At 44.0% G+C, this 13,917-nt stretch overlaps 1 protein-coding gene across 1 annotated transcript; it reads left to right on the forward strand.

The window, feature by feature from the left end:
* Nucleotides 1-467: 467 nt before the first annotated feature.
* Nucleotides 468-13,209, forward strand: ankha (ANKH inorganic pyrophosphate transport regulator a). Its single transcript, XM_063483489.1, has 12 exons — nt 468-1,173; nt 2,200-2,416; nt 2,628-2,746; nt 2,894-2,977; nt 3,062-3,232; nt 3,345-3,479; nt 4,063-4,155; nt 4,242-4,334; nt 9,386-9,515; nt 9,628-9,751; nt 9,943-10,042; nt 11,820-13,209. The coding sequence occupies exons 1-12, from the start codon at nt 1,078-1,080 to the stop codon at nt 11,946-11,948; spliced, it is 1,491 nt and encodes a 496-aa protein (XP_063339559.1). The 5' UTR covers nt 468-1,077; the 3' UTR covers nt 11,949-13,209.
* Nucleotides 13,210-13,917: the final 708 nt, after the last annotated feature.

The raw sequence follows: 13,917 nt of genomic DNA on the forward strand, positions 1-13,917 counted from the left end.
TTTTGAATCATATTTAGACACTACAACAGGTCATACAACTAACAAATTGCTAATTAGTTACTGGATTGTGCATTCAATTGAATCAAATGTTGACTACGTTTGCAAACACCATATTCGATTAATATTATCATCCCATATATTGCACAGTGAGCCAGTGGCACCCCATGAGAATGCTGTTGGTACACCCCTGTTCATCCAGTTGCGCATTAAAATGTCTTTGTCCAGCAGGTGGCAGTGTATGTCTTTGTACGTTTACCCGTTTATGCTGCGTAAACTTAAGTGTCTTCAAAGCAGGTTTAATGTGCAACATAGAAGGATTTATGAGACCAAACTCCCCTCGTGGAGATACACCTGACATGCGTAGGTGTATATGATTGCTTTACTATGTGATTGCCCTCCAGGGTCCAGTTAGATTTACTTTCTTTTACGGTTGTGAACTGATTATTCATCTCTACCGAACCACCCCCTGCTGCTGGCTCTCCTGTGTGTCGCGTGCTCCGCCGTCATAAAAAGCCAGATTTATACTCGGCGGTGACGTCACGGCCGGGATGCCAGGCCCACGTGCGGGCAGCAGTGGGTTGCAGCCTCTGGGAGGGTCGAAAAGCAGCCGGACTGCCCCAGCACAGGCGCAGTGAAATCAAACACGACGCTGTCGGAAACTGATAATCCAGCCGAGCTGCTCCGGATTATCGCGTCTCCTTCTTCTTTTTTTAAAAAAAATCCTAATCTCCACCTCGGTTAGTCCCAGTCCCCTCCTTTTTTTTTTTGTTTGATGTCACCTCTCGTCCCCCCTCTCCTCTCCACCCCCTCGATGATGATGATTTGCGAGGAAGATGCGCCGGTGTGAGATTTCCATTGACCTTCGGATCCTCTCAGCAGCACCACAGCCTCGTGAAGCGCAGCCGCTACCGGAGCGCCCCGGCTCCTCCCGCCGCCGCTGCCCCACTTAACCCCCCCTCCAACGGCAGAAACACAGGTGCTCCGACTGCCTCTCCTCGCCGCTAATCTTCTGCTTTTTCCTCCTCATCAATCAAGACCGAGGCAGATGCCCCTCGCTCTGTCATCCCGGCTTGTACTATGGTGGAGTTTCCATCTCTCAGTCCTTACTGGCCTCTCATCCGCTTTTTGGTGCCTTTGGCTATCACCAATGTTGCCATCGACCTCGGAGAACAGGTAACGGCTTCGGCTGGCTTGTTTTCAGGTTACGGGAGGGGAGGGGGGTAGGAAGACTCACGGCACCGCAGCTTTGGCTTCGCTAGCGGCGGCTAACGGCCGTTTTATTACTCCGCCGCTGTGAGGGGGAGAGTGCTTCGGTGTGCCAACTAGCATCTTTTATTTATTTAGCCTTTTTTTTTAATGGCTCCAGAAAACACCGACACCGCTTTCCCGAGCTGACACCAGTCATTTCGAGTCTCGTTTAGCCCCCCAAAACGGCTGGTTTGGGGCTTCAACTGCGGCTAGCTTAGCCGTGAGGGGTGCCGTGTATGTGACTGTCGAGACATCCATTAGGTTTATGTACATTATTTAGCAAAAGGGGCGGATTTCTCACTCATACGAAGGGCCTGATGTTTTTTTCTTCTTCTTCCTTTTTTATTCTGGAAAAAAAAACAAGGTCGCCATTGCTGCCGTGAAACGCACTGAGCTGTCAGTGTTATTAACAGCACGCTCCTTTCCTGTCATTTATCAATCAATCTGATCCACTTGCAGATGATAGAGAACGGATTAAAACGCACCCAGCATTTTCCTTTAATTGTCATATTTCCTGTCTGGACATTTCCTGTTCTTTCTTAGCCAAATGACTGATCTCATGGCTGCTTTTTACCCCAGAGAGCCTGTGCAGATAGTGTGAGAATTAAAAACACACACACACACACATAGAGGCTTGGAGATGTCAGGATTAAGCTTATGTAATGGCTCTGTAAATAGCACAGAGTCCTGCAAAAAGAGAAAGCAGCTGTAGTTGTGTTATCTCAGGGTGACTGTGTGTGATCGCTTGTAAAGGACAGGCACATATTCCTTTGTTTTGTTGTGTGTTTTACTTATTATTTTTTTTTTAAATTGAAGGACGGTTAAGGGCTGTGGTGCTGTCTGGCTAGAGATAAAGTTAGACCAAGTCACGCTCATGCGGGCTGGTCATGCCTCACGTGCTGTCTCACCTCTTCCTCTCCCCTCCCTCCCTCCATGCCATATTTTTTCCAGGCCCTCAACAGGGGCATAGCCACAGTCAAAGAGGATGCAGTGGAAATGCTGGCCAGCTACGGTCTGGCCTACTCCCTGATGAAGTTCTTCACCGGCCCAATGAGCGACTTCAAGAATGTGGGCTTGGTGTTTGTCAACAGCAAGCGGGACCGGAGGAAGGCTGTGTTCTGCATGGTGGCGGCCGGGGCCATCGCATTCATCCTGCATATCTTGATAGGTGTGTTTAAGGGTTGTTTGTGGATGCCTGATGACACACTGTGCTTAAACCGCATCCTAAAAATGCGACGTTTTGGTGTTTGTGTGTCTGTACGCGCCAGACCTAAAGACTTCATTACTGCAGCTTTCACAAAACAATCGAGCGTGGGAAGAAATCGTCTCATTAACCTCTTCTCACCCACCTGTGGCCCCCTTCCCCTTTTCTCCTGCAGCATACACAGATTTAGGATACTACATTATTAATAAGCTCCACCATGTGGATGAATCTGTGGGGCACAAGACAAGGAAGGCCTTCTTGTACCTGGCTGCGTTCCCTTTGTTGGATGCAATGGTAAGCATGGGTTTAAACGTACCAGGCGGGTTTTAATCAACTCTGTTCTGTTTTCTACAACACACTAATATACGGCCCGGCTGCGATCAGAAAAATGGGCAAAATGCCGCTTTGTGTCTTGGGCTGACCTCTCAATATTGTTTGAAGGCATGGATTCACGCAGGGATCCTTCTCAAGCACAAGTACAGCGTTATCGTCGGCTCTGCATCCATCTCTGACGTCGTGGCTCAGGTGACGAGACACACCCGCGTTCGCTTTCAATCAAACTTTAATTCACCCGTGAGCGTGTTACGTGATCCCTCTCCTCTCCCGCAGATCGTCTTCGTGGCCATTCTCCTGCACAGTAACCTGGAATGTGTGGAGCCCTTACTCATCCCGATACTTTCGCTGTATATGGGTGCTTTGGTTCGTTTCAGCATCGTCGGGCTGGGTTACTACTGCAACATCCACGACAACATCCCGGACTCCAGCGGGCTTGACGTGGGGGTATGTGCTGACCTTTTTCTTTCTTTCTTTTTTTTTTTTTCTTTTTTTTTTCTTGCATGTTTTGTAATAATAAAACTAGTCTCAAGCACGTCTCCTCTCTCTGTCCCTGCAGGGCGACGCCACCATCAAAAAGATGCTGAGTTTCTGGTGGCCTCTCGCCCTCATCCTGGCCACTCAGCGCATCAGTCGACCCATCGTCAACCTCTTTGTGTCTCGTGACCTCAAGGGCACCACTGATGCCACAGAGGTGAGCGTATCACTCATGTTTATTGTATTTCTTTTAATTACGAACCTGCTGCAAACTGCTTCATATGGTGCTATTCTATGCTAATTGTTGTGATGCTTTCACAGGATCGTAAAGAGAGACTTTCGCAGTCTAATCCCCCCCCTCAAGTTACTGCAGATGTAAAGCTAACAAACTCCCTCTGGAGCTTTCTGGCTTACAGAGATCCCCAACTACTAGAGACAATACAAAGCTGTTTACCAGAATGAACTGGAAATCATTGACAACACTGGCTGCCAGTGGTTTGGGTGATTCACCATGTACATGTGAAACTCAGGGCTTCATAACACTGAGTGAAAACATTCCTCCATGGCTGTACTGTTCGCTGCTCATTGTTGTTCGGGACACAATAACAAGCTCAAGCCGGTCGTAAACTTTTTCAAAACACGAACGCTGCTGGGAAAGTGAGAGACGCATGTGCTCCTCTCGTGTCGGCTATTGTTAGGCCTCTATCATTAATTTAGCCGTGTGTGTGGCGCGGGTGGTATTTTCAGCACTAGCGCCGATGTGCTGATGACTTCTAGCTGTCGTGTCTTTGTCATTCCAGGCCGTTGCTGTGCTCACAGCCACATACCCGGTAGGCCACATGCCCTACGGTTGGCTGACTGAACTGAGAGCAGTGTACCCAGCCTTTGACAAGGTAACTCAGACTGTCCCTGCTAGTGTTTACAGTAGAAATAAGTCTGCTTTTTGTCTAGAACACTAATGAGCTTCTCTCACTGGTAGAACAATCCCAGCAACAAGCTGAACGCTGGCAGCCTTGTCACCAAGTCGCATATTAAGAAGTTTACATTCTGCTGTCTGGCGCTGTCACTCACGGTAAGATCTCGCGCTCTTTCTTTCTTTTTTTATGCGGGGGGCACAGTGCAGAGTCTTGAGCCACCCCTCACTTCATCATAATTTGCTTCCAAGGAGCCAGACTTGTAATTTTGCCAGGCTTTCTGAAGGTTTTTTGTTTGTTTGTTTTTTTGGACATTGGCTGCATTTTTTTTTTTTTTTTTTTTTTTTATATTTTTCAGTCCAGTCCTTGTACCTGACCATTTTCACAGGAATGTTAAGCCACTTGACGCTTAGCTATAAATCAGTCAAACAGGAAAAGGCACCAAACTCAACAAACTTGTTGTGTCTAAACATAACAGACCGCTTGGCAAACAACCAATGCTAGATTTTGTTACTAGCAGCTTGTCACGAAACATCATTTATTCCGGTGCTTTAACTTAAATATATGAAAAATGGCAAAGATGACACAGTTGGACAGAATTTTTTTTTCCACAAACAAGAAGGTTCACAAACAGCTATAAGCTGAAAGCTCTGCATGTGTTGGTGTGTTGTGCCAAAATTTGAGAAAATTGGACACATGAAGGACAAAGGAAGTGTCGTCTAATGTGGGGGAAAAAATCTAGTGAAGGCCTGACACAAGATCTACATCTGACCCTCCAGTTGATCCATCTATGGTTACTAAAGCCTCATCAGAAATGGTCTCAGAAAAGACCAAGGTATGCTAAAGAGAGTTCATTAGAATCTTATATACTGTTTTTCCACGTGTGTTTGCACATGTTTCAATTAATGGCTGCAGCTATTTCTCATTTTCCTCTCAAAATATAAAGAAAAGAAAGGCGACTTTTGATTTTTGCACACCATACCGGATTATGTTGAAGCGATTTAACACGTCCTTTTTTTGTTGTTTGTAGCTCAGAAACAAAAAAAGCACCTAGTTGCTCTGCAGGCGTTGCTGTAATTTAGTCCCACTATTACTCAAACATGTTGCCTCACATTTCTAACTGATAGCTTGTATTGAGTTCCAGTGTGTGAGGTGCTGTTTGCTGATCTGACCTCTCCTGTTAGCTGATCATTACTGTGCTGCCCTGCAAAAAAAAAAAAAAGCTCCTAGCCCAAGCCAGGTATTCCTGTTTCACACACAGAAAACATGCAAATCTGTATGGCAGCATTTCCTGATGTTTGTCTTTCAAAGACTAATCTTGAATGTGAAGGTGCAAACATCACTAACCTTTGCGTGTTGTTTTTTTTTGTTTGTTTTTTTTTGGGGGGGTTTTCTTTGTTTTTTTGCCCTAAAGGAAAAAGTCTTGGCAGCCGCCTGCCTTGTTTGCCTACTTTTAATCTTGCCTCATCACGGGTTAAAGATGCTGTCAGTCAGACCAACATGACCAACAAAACCGGTTCAGTGTTATGCAGAAACATGTTCAACATGGCTTTTGCATGTCTCTAACCCTGTTTGGGATCCAGCTCTACACTAAGGTTCAGCGTGATCGACTTTTTAATGACTCATATGTACTCTTCCTTTGCTGTGCCGTCTTGGTTTCAGGTTGCAGGGATACACATTAGGGTGGAATTTGTGAGCAGGCTAAGGGCCTATATTTATTTATTTTTTTGCCCCAGTCCCACCCAAGTTTTAAGAGCATCACAAAATGGGCATTCACATAAAACATGTCATAGAACACATTTCAAAAGCCCCTTGCAGGTATGTTTTTCTGCTAAATAATGAGTGCTCCTGCGTCATTATGCACGCTGCTGCGCACTGTTTTTGTTTCTCTGCTAAATGTTTGGACAGTGCCTGATTTAAAGGCCTTTAAATGCCTTTAAATCAGCAAGAACGCTCTTCCTGCTCATATTCGCCTTCTGTTCGGTATTAATGCGACGAGTGAGAATGAGCTTTTTCTTCAGTTAGCTGTCCTAACAGCTTGAATAAGAAAAACAGGAAGTTTGTGGCAAAGGTTGGGTCTTTTTTTAAGGAGGAGAAGGAGGAGGAGAAGAATGGCACACCAGATGTGGAATCCCAGAGCTGTAAACATCTATGTGAGGGTGTGTGCTTGGCACAGCACCACAGGCAGATAGGTACGGCCTGTTGTGCTTTGTCAAAAACAAGCCCTCATGCTCGGACTTGTTTTAATTACGCATGCAGGAATCGCAGCACAGTGAAAACAACGGGAGGAGGTAGACGAGGCGTATCTGAGGAGGGGAGTGACTAACCTTACGTAACGGATAATTTCATCTTATGCAAACAGACCTTGCTGGGGTGTCTCACCTTGTTTAAAGTAACCACGGTTGAGTCAGGGGAGATTGGCGGCTTCGCTCGGGCCAGATAAATTGCTCGCCTCAAAATTTCTTTAGCTAAAGTAATGATAACTGGTGAGGCGACGCCAGGTGAAATCATCAAAAGAAGTAATCCTCACCCAAACTTTGGTTCAGAGGATCAGAAACTTCCTGCGATGCTGAATATACTGCAGAGCATTGTGTCTTACTATGTCTCCTTCACTCTTATTTTATTTATTTATTTTTTTTAATGTGGGGCACAAACCCAAACAGCCATTAATCAAAGAAAAGCACCATGATGGTGAGCCACAGGCTTAAAGTGATGCATAGATAAACAGTGATTTAAATAAAGTGGACTGGTTGCGGTGATGGTGGGATTAGTCGTCATTCATTTTCAGATTAGCCGGCATGAGAAAGACCTGAGTGGGAGAATCTGGGTAGGTGGGTGCTGAGCTAGTGGCAGGTTTGAGCGATCACAACTGCTGGAACATCAGGTGTTGTTGTGTGGGGGTTTTGTTGTTTTGTTTTTTTACTATTTGAAGTGTTTTTACTGGGCAAGAAAATCAATTCAATCTTGCACTTTTGACAGTTTTTAATTTTTAATTTTTGTGAAGGTGTGTAGGGACAAATATCATGACTGACTCTGAAAGGCTCCATTCAACATGTCAGTGAACAGAAAAGTGACTTTTTACTCGTTCCTTACCATAAGTGAGCTGAGTCAAATGCTGCTGACTGAGAGCAATTATCATTGACCACAGAACCTAACTAAATTATAAAATTGTTGCCTTATAACTTTAATTTAAAAGTCTCCAGACTGAGCCCCTTTCGTGTGTAAAAAGTTAGGACTTTATAATCCAGTCGGCAACTTGGGGTGTAATTTCACAACATTTACTGTGTAATTCTTCTGAATGTGGAGGTGTAATTTTCAGTGCCTAAAAAGAGTAAACACTAGTTTTGGTAAGAAGAAGTAACAATGAGTACCTTTTTTATTCATTAAGTTAGGAGGGAAAAAAAAAAGTCATCCTCCCTCCTTCTTCAGTTTTCACAGCCATCCGCTGCACTGCATGTTTAACATCCTGGCTATGTAGTATTAATAATGTAATATTGAAACTTCTGGTTCCACAGAGTGCACCACACAGGACTGGAGTTTAAACCCAGAGTTCGCTGCATCTCCGTGACGGTGGGATTAGTCATCATTCATTTTCAGATTAGATGGCATAAGAGAGACCTGAACGAGAGAATCTGGGTCGATGGGTGCTGAGCTAGAGGCAGGTTTACAGAGCGATGAAAACTAGAGCAGTAACAGGTGGGGTTTTTTCAGCTGGTGTTGCATTTTACATTTATCTGTTGAGACTAGTTTAGAGTGATAAGATGGGAAAAATCACTCTAAGCTAGTGTGTTAGGTCTGTGACAATCTGGCAACCTGTCCAGAGTGCACCTCACATCAGAAGGCTCGAGTCACTTCCCATGACCCTGAATTAGATTGACAGTTTTCACCTGTGGGTGAACTCTGTGGGGATTGAGCCCTACTGGAGATATTTATTGTGTGTGACTATATCATTCTGCTTTCCATTTGTCAACTGTTTCAAAGTGTGCATCACCGCCTCACCCAGCAAGGCCAAATTTGTGTACGAGGAAGCTGGAATGCCATGTAGAATTAATAGTCTGTTCTCCACTCATTCAGGTTTCAGAGAGGGCTCTGATGATAGCATGTGACAGGAAGTAGTTACACAAAGCAGCAGGAAAGCAAGTAGAGGTGAACGAGGAGCAAGTGAGGATGATTAAATATGACACCAGGTGATCGAGTGTTGCATTTTATTTACATGCTGGTTGTCAGATGATCAGATCATCAGTGTTTTGTTCCAAGTTGAGACATTTCAGGAATCCTGAAAAACAGCTGGAGGACGGCAAGTATTTGTAGTTGGTAACAAATGGAGAGTGGCTGTTACTTAGTCAAAACTTGAATGCATCTCCGGGAACTCCAGAGGGGTGAGCTAGGAAGCAAATTTGACAAGGTCAGACTTTTTAGACAAAACATAAAAAACCCAGTCAGCAATAACCACGGGCGTGATAGCCTGTTATCAGCTTTCTCTGTTAACCCAGTCTTCCTGTTTCGGGCTCTGAGCACGCTCACATAAAAGGGGAGGAACTGAGCATAAAAATCTTTATTTTCTGCATGTGAATTCATTTGACTGTGCAGTGCATTTTGCTGCACTGTGCAGCATCCTTCTGGCGTGACTTGGATTCAGCTCAACTGGTTGCATGTTGCAATCTGCATGACCTTTAAGGCATGCTTTAAGCTGAAAGAATCACTGAACACACACGACCTGTTCCCAGACCACGGTATGTGTTCAGCATTAGCTGTGATGACCTGCCACATTAAAGAGAGCGCTTGTGTTGTGACACTGAAAACCCTGGCTTTAGGCTCAACATACCTCCCTCACTCATTAATCTCTCTTTATAGAAGAGCCCCTCTGATCTAAGTCCAAGTGCGGCGTGCAGAGAAACTGTTTTTACAATTCGAAACAAAGCGATGTATTATTCATGTTCAGATCAGTTTGCTGTCCTGTTTAACACTATTAATGCTCCGCTCGCAGGGTAATTGCTTTGAGATGGCTACAGTAATGTTGCACGTGCTTCAGAAACGCCTTCTAGGAACTGTAACGCCGTCCATCATGCGTTCGCTCGCTTGCTTGTTTTGTGGGAGCTTCAAAGGGGCCCGCGTCTGGTCCGAAGCCCCTCGAGCTAATGAACTAGTGAAATCTAATGAGGCATAGCGGGGGATAAATTAATTTAGTCTTTGTTCGTTTCCTGCACAGCTTTGCTTTGTGGTGTTTTGGAGTCCTCATGTGTCAGAGAAGATCCTGGTTGATGTAATTGGAGTGGAGGATAGTTTCGCTAAGCTGTGCGTGGTCCCACTCAGGATTTTCTCCTTTTTTCCCCTGCCAGGTAAGACGTACCTTTTTTCTCTTTCAGCTTCATTTTTGCTTCCAGCTGTGGTTTGTACTGGTGTTTCCTTCGGACAAGTGAGGCAGTGTTTCTGTTTTCTGTGTGTTTGCAGTGACTGTTCGGGCTCATTTGACTGGATGGCTCATGACCCTGAAAAAGACCTTTGTGCTGGCCCCCAGCTCCGTTCTGCGCATCATTGTCCTCATCACCAGTCTAGTTGTGCTGCCTTATATGGGGTAAGCTGCCACCTCAGAGAGCACTGAGAGGTTCACAGAGGTCAGCGCTGCGAGTCAGGATTACCGTTATGCAATACTTAGCTGCGGTTTCTCACTTTTTACTCCTGATGGGCAAATTCACGTCTGCACTGGTCCATGTTTAATTCAAGGTGTTCAAAACTTAATCTGCTCCTTTTTTGTGTGTGTTTCAGGGTTCACGGGGCCACGCTCGGGGTCGGATCCCTCCTCGCTGGTTTCATAGGGGAGTCCACAATGGTTGCTATAGCAGCCTGCTATGTTTATCGACAACAGGTGAGAACACCTGGACTGAGGTCATTCTAAACATGAGTACACACCTCTTTTTGCTTTTCTTTTTCTTTTTTTGCTCTTTATGGGTCTGTGAACAGACGGTGTGTTCCTCACTAATTATAATTTTCCTGTTTAGTCATTATCCTTCCGTCAAAACACACATGTGAGGAGAAGGCTCGGGCATTTTTATTTATCCCTGTGCATGGGCTTAAAGTGGACCTGCTATGCTTCTCCTAGCTTTCTCTCATTACTGTTGGATTACTGGTGGATGCTCACATGAAACTTGGCCAAAGTTTGAAATAACATGTTGGTGAACCACAAGCTCAGGCTTCAGACTGATCTCTGTGAGGTCAGTGACAGTGGCCATCCCTCAGGCTTCAGTCTTGCACTCCTAGAGATTAGTTAGCAACCACAAGTTGTATTCCCAGACCAGTTGGCAAGTGGCTTCTGGCAAAGACGGCGCTGCACAAAAAAAAATATATCCTCCTTGTCATTGCTTTGGTCACTAAAACACCAGAGTGGCCCGTGGTTTGTTGGGAAGATAGCAACACGTCTGCAAACGCACTGCCCTCCTGTTAAACCAGAGTATTAACAGGATGATGAGTGATTGGTCATAAGGGATCATCTGATTGTTTGGATTTTATCTCTAATTTTGAAAATTGCATTACCTTATAATATAAAGAGCCTTGTTGTGATTTGTTTTTAATTTAAAGCAACAAATTAAATTGAAACTGTGAAGTCCAATACAAATTGGAAACAGAAAGTTCGCTTTCAAAATAAAAGTTTACTGCTTGCAGGTCAAGCTCAGCTTTTAATTTGAAGGTGAATGGTTTCACTACCAAAGCAGTCCAAGGAGGTTTTTAGTGCAGAAGCACTCTTTGTGATTTGTGACCTGTCAGGTAATTTTTTCCATAGTAACGAAGGTCACCGAGGGTCACGGTTTGTAGGCCTTTGTGACCGAGGTCTAATACAGTCACCTCAGGTACAGAACTCCCGGCCACTGTTTAATGTTTCTGTTTACAAGGAGCAGCCAAGCAGTAGAAAGCTTGCACAAAGGAGGAGGAGCTAAAACGACTTGTTGCAGACAGGTCGAACTAAGGGGCTGCACAGCATGATTATTATGAAGGATTATTTTGAGCTGTAAGTTATGCAAAGCTCCTCTAGCAGAATTCTAGAATAAAAAAATATGATCCATCCTAATCCATTTTAGGCAAATAAACAATCTCCAGCTTTGCTTTTTATTTTAAAGGAATATATATGTATGTCTTTCATGAATGGTGCATCATATTTTTCTACTCATTATGAATCAGTAGTCAGCCTGGCTTTGCATGAAGACATGAAGGAAAGTTGGTCTTTCCCTGTTTAAAGGAAACTAAATCTGCCTACAAGTACGGCTAAAGCTCTCTGATTAACACCTTACAGCTCATTGATCCGCACAAAAACACCTAATTGGATAACATATAACAGGCTGAGATCATAGCCAGAAGGCCGTGGTGTTTCTTGGCTAAAACCCTGTGCCCTCCTGGTGTTTGAGCCAGGCAGCTTCATGGTGAAATCATTGTGCTCAGCCAAGAAATAATCAGGCACAAACCTGCAAACTGCTGTTTTACACGGTTGTTATCCAGATTAAACAGAAATGTAAGGTGTTAATTAGAGACTTTAGAGGTGCTGCTGGATGGATTTTGTAACCTCTGGACTCACAGTGGCTTCATTTTTACTCGTTTGATTCAGCACAGCAATGATTTTTAGTTTCCATTTCCCCCGTCTGCTTTGTCCACAGAAAAACGAGATGTCCAACGAGCTGGTGGTGGAGGGCGAGAACTCGGCCCCCATGAGCGAGGTGTGCTCCAGGAATCAGATGGATGCCATCGAGGAGCTCCAGGAGGAGGACGAGGAGGAACAGGAGTGAGATCCGAGGGAGCAGAGGAGGAGGAGGAAGGTAAAGCCGAGCTCAATGTGGGACATACGGTGCTGGAGGAGAGGAGAGAGGGGACCCCGAGTATGGTTTTGGTTTCAGAGGTCCCCTCGACAGAACTGAGGTCTTCTTCTTCACGTCGACCACCTCACCATTAATGCGCACACTGTAAAGAAAGCCATGCACCTCCACGTGTTCATCCATCAATGTAAATACCGTTAGCGTCTTCCGATCTTCAGTGCTCATAATCTGCGGGGCGTAATAATCATTTTCATGTGTTGGTAAACAAGGGAAATCGACACGGGAGAGCTCTTCCTCCTCAGCAGCGAGAATGGAAGCGTCTGTCGAGTGGTGGTGGAGTTGCCAAAAAAAGAGTTCTTTATGTTCTTTAATCGACGATTAAGCAGCAAGGCCTTGCTTGGATTCAGATATAGACATACTGTGGGACTTGTTGGGTTGTGCAATCGTATTTTCCATACAACGGTGTACAGATTATTGTTGTTTTATATAGGTAATGCATCGTGTATATTTAATTGCCCAGGGGGGTCAGGAATCCCTCGTTATATATCACTGCGTGTTTCAAAACGAACCAAAACACCAAAAAAATAGTTATGATTGTTCTCTTTCCATGCAGTCTGGGAGTCAATCCACTTTTGTTTTGCCCAGCATTTTCCTGGTGGTATTCAGGCTGTCATATGTACTGTATATACTGTAAAGGCATTCTTATTTGGCAAATAAATTGCTTTATTAATAATCTTCATGCTTACCTGGAACTGGCTTTACCTTCTTGTTTCTTTGAGTCTAACAGATACCACTGCAAAATCATGTTTATTTTTCTCCCCCTGAAGTGGATCTGTTATACATTTGTCATGTACACAGTGGTGGGTGCTCACAGTATCGATACACTGTACTTATTTGAAGCTTGGGCTATGTACAAGTAATCAATGAGGGTTTAAAAACTTCAAAAATTATATATTTTTTTTCTTCTCTTGTGTGTTGCTAAAGTTTAATAAAGGGGGTTTCCATATAAAAGCTACCTTTTTGCCACTTCCTCGGGAGCAGGGTCGCACCACATGTTTAAATTGACGGTTTTGCACCAGATGCCCCTCCTGATACAACCCCAAGGGGATTTGTGTCTTCAGCTGGAATCAAACCAGCAGCCTTTCACTTGTCAAATGTGTAAACAAGTCCATGTTATATAGTCAGAAAATTTGGTTTTGTAAAATATTCCCACTACTCTGCAAGTTTGGAGGGTTTTAATTAAAAATGCCATTTTGGTTGTGAAATAAATTTTAATCTTGTGTTTATTCCTTTAGGAAAGCCAAACAGAGTGCGTGGGAGACTGTTTTGTATGGAAGCTCATTTCTGCCACAGAAAAAATACATTTGAACAATAATTCCCAGGAAAAATTTTGATTCAAATCTCTATATTTCGAGATAATTGACCTGAAATTTTAACTTGTCGATGGAAAATGTTTTTATTCAGTAGCAGAATAAAACTTCAGAGCTCAGTTTTCAGTGACCAGAGTCCAGACGGTGACTCTGTGACGGCAGAGTAAAGTTTCACTCACTAGATTGGCGTCAGTATTTTCAGAGAACAAAAGTTTTCAAACTGAGCTGACGTTTCAGCCTTTGTCCCCACATGAACGCCCGCTAATAGAAATATAAAAGCAGTTTCACACAACCAGTGAGTGAAAGTTAAACCTACTGTTCTCTCCCACAATAAGCAGGTAACCATTGTTAAATCTGCATTATACTCCGTCAGAGAGCGTGTATGAATGGATCCGAGAAAATGTCATTTATTGGTTACAAGTTCGGTTATGGCAGAATTTTTTTTTTTAGTGCTGTATTGTTTTATTTTTGGCTTTAAAAACTAAAGGGAACTGAATTTATAGTGGATTTTGGACTGTTTCAGCTTAGATTTTTTTTAAATTCATTATATGACATTCGTGTCAGGGGTGAGA

This window comes from Pelmatolapia mariae, linkage group LG9 (genome assembly GCF_036321145.2).
Source record: "Pelmatolapia mariae isolate MD_Pm_ZW linkage group LG9, Pm_UMD_F_2, whole genome shotgun sequence".
NCBI classification, from domain to species: domain Eukaryota; kingdom Metazoa; phylum Chordata; class Actinopteri; order Cichliformes; family Cichlidae; genus Pelmatolapia; species Pelmatolapia mariae.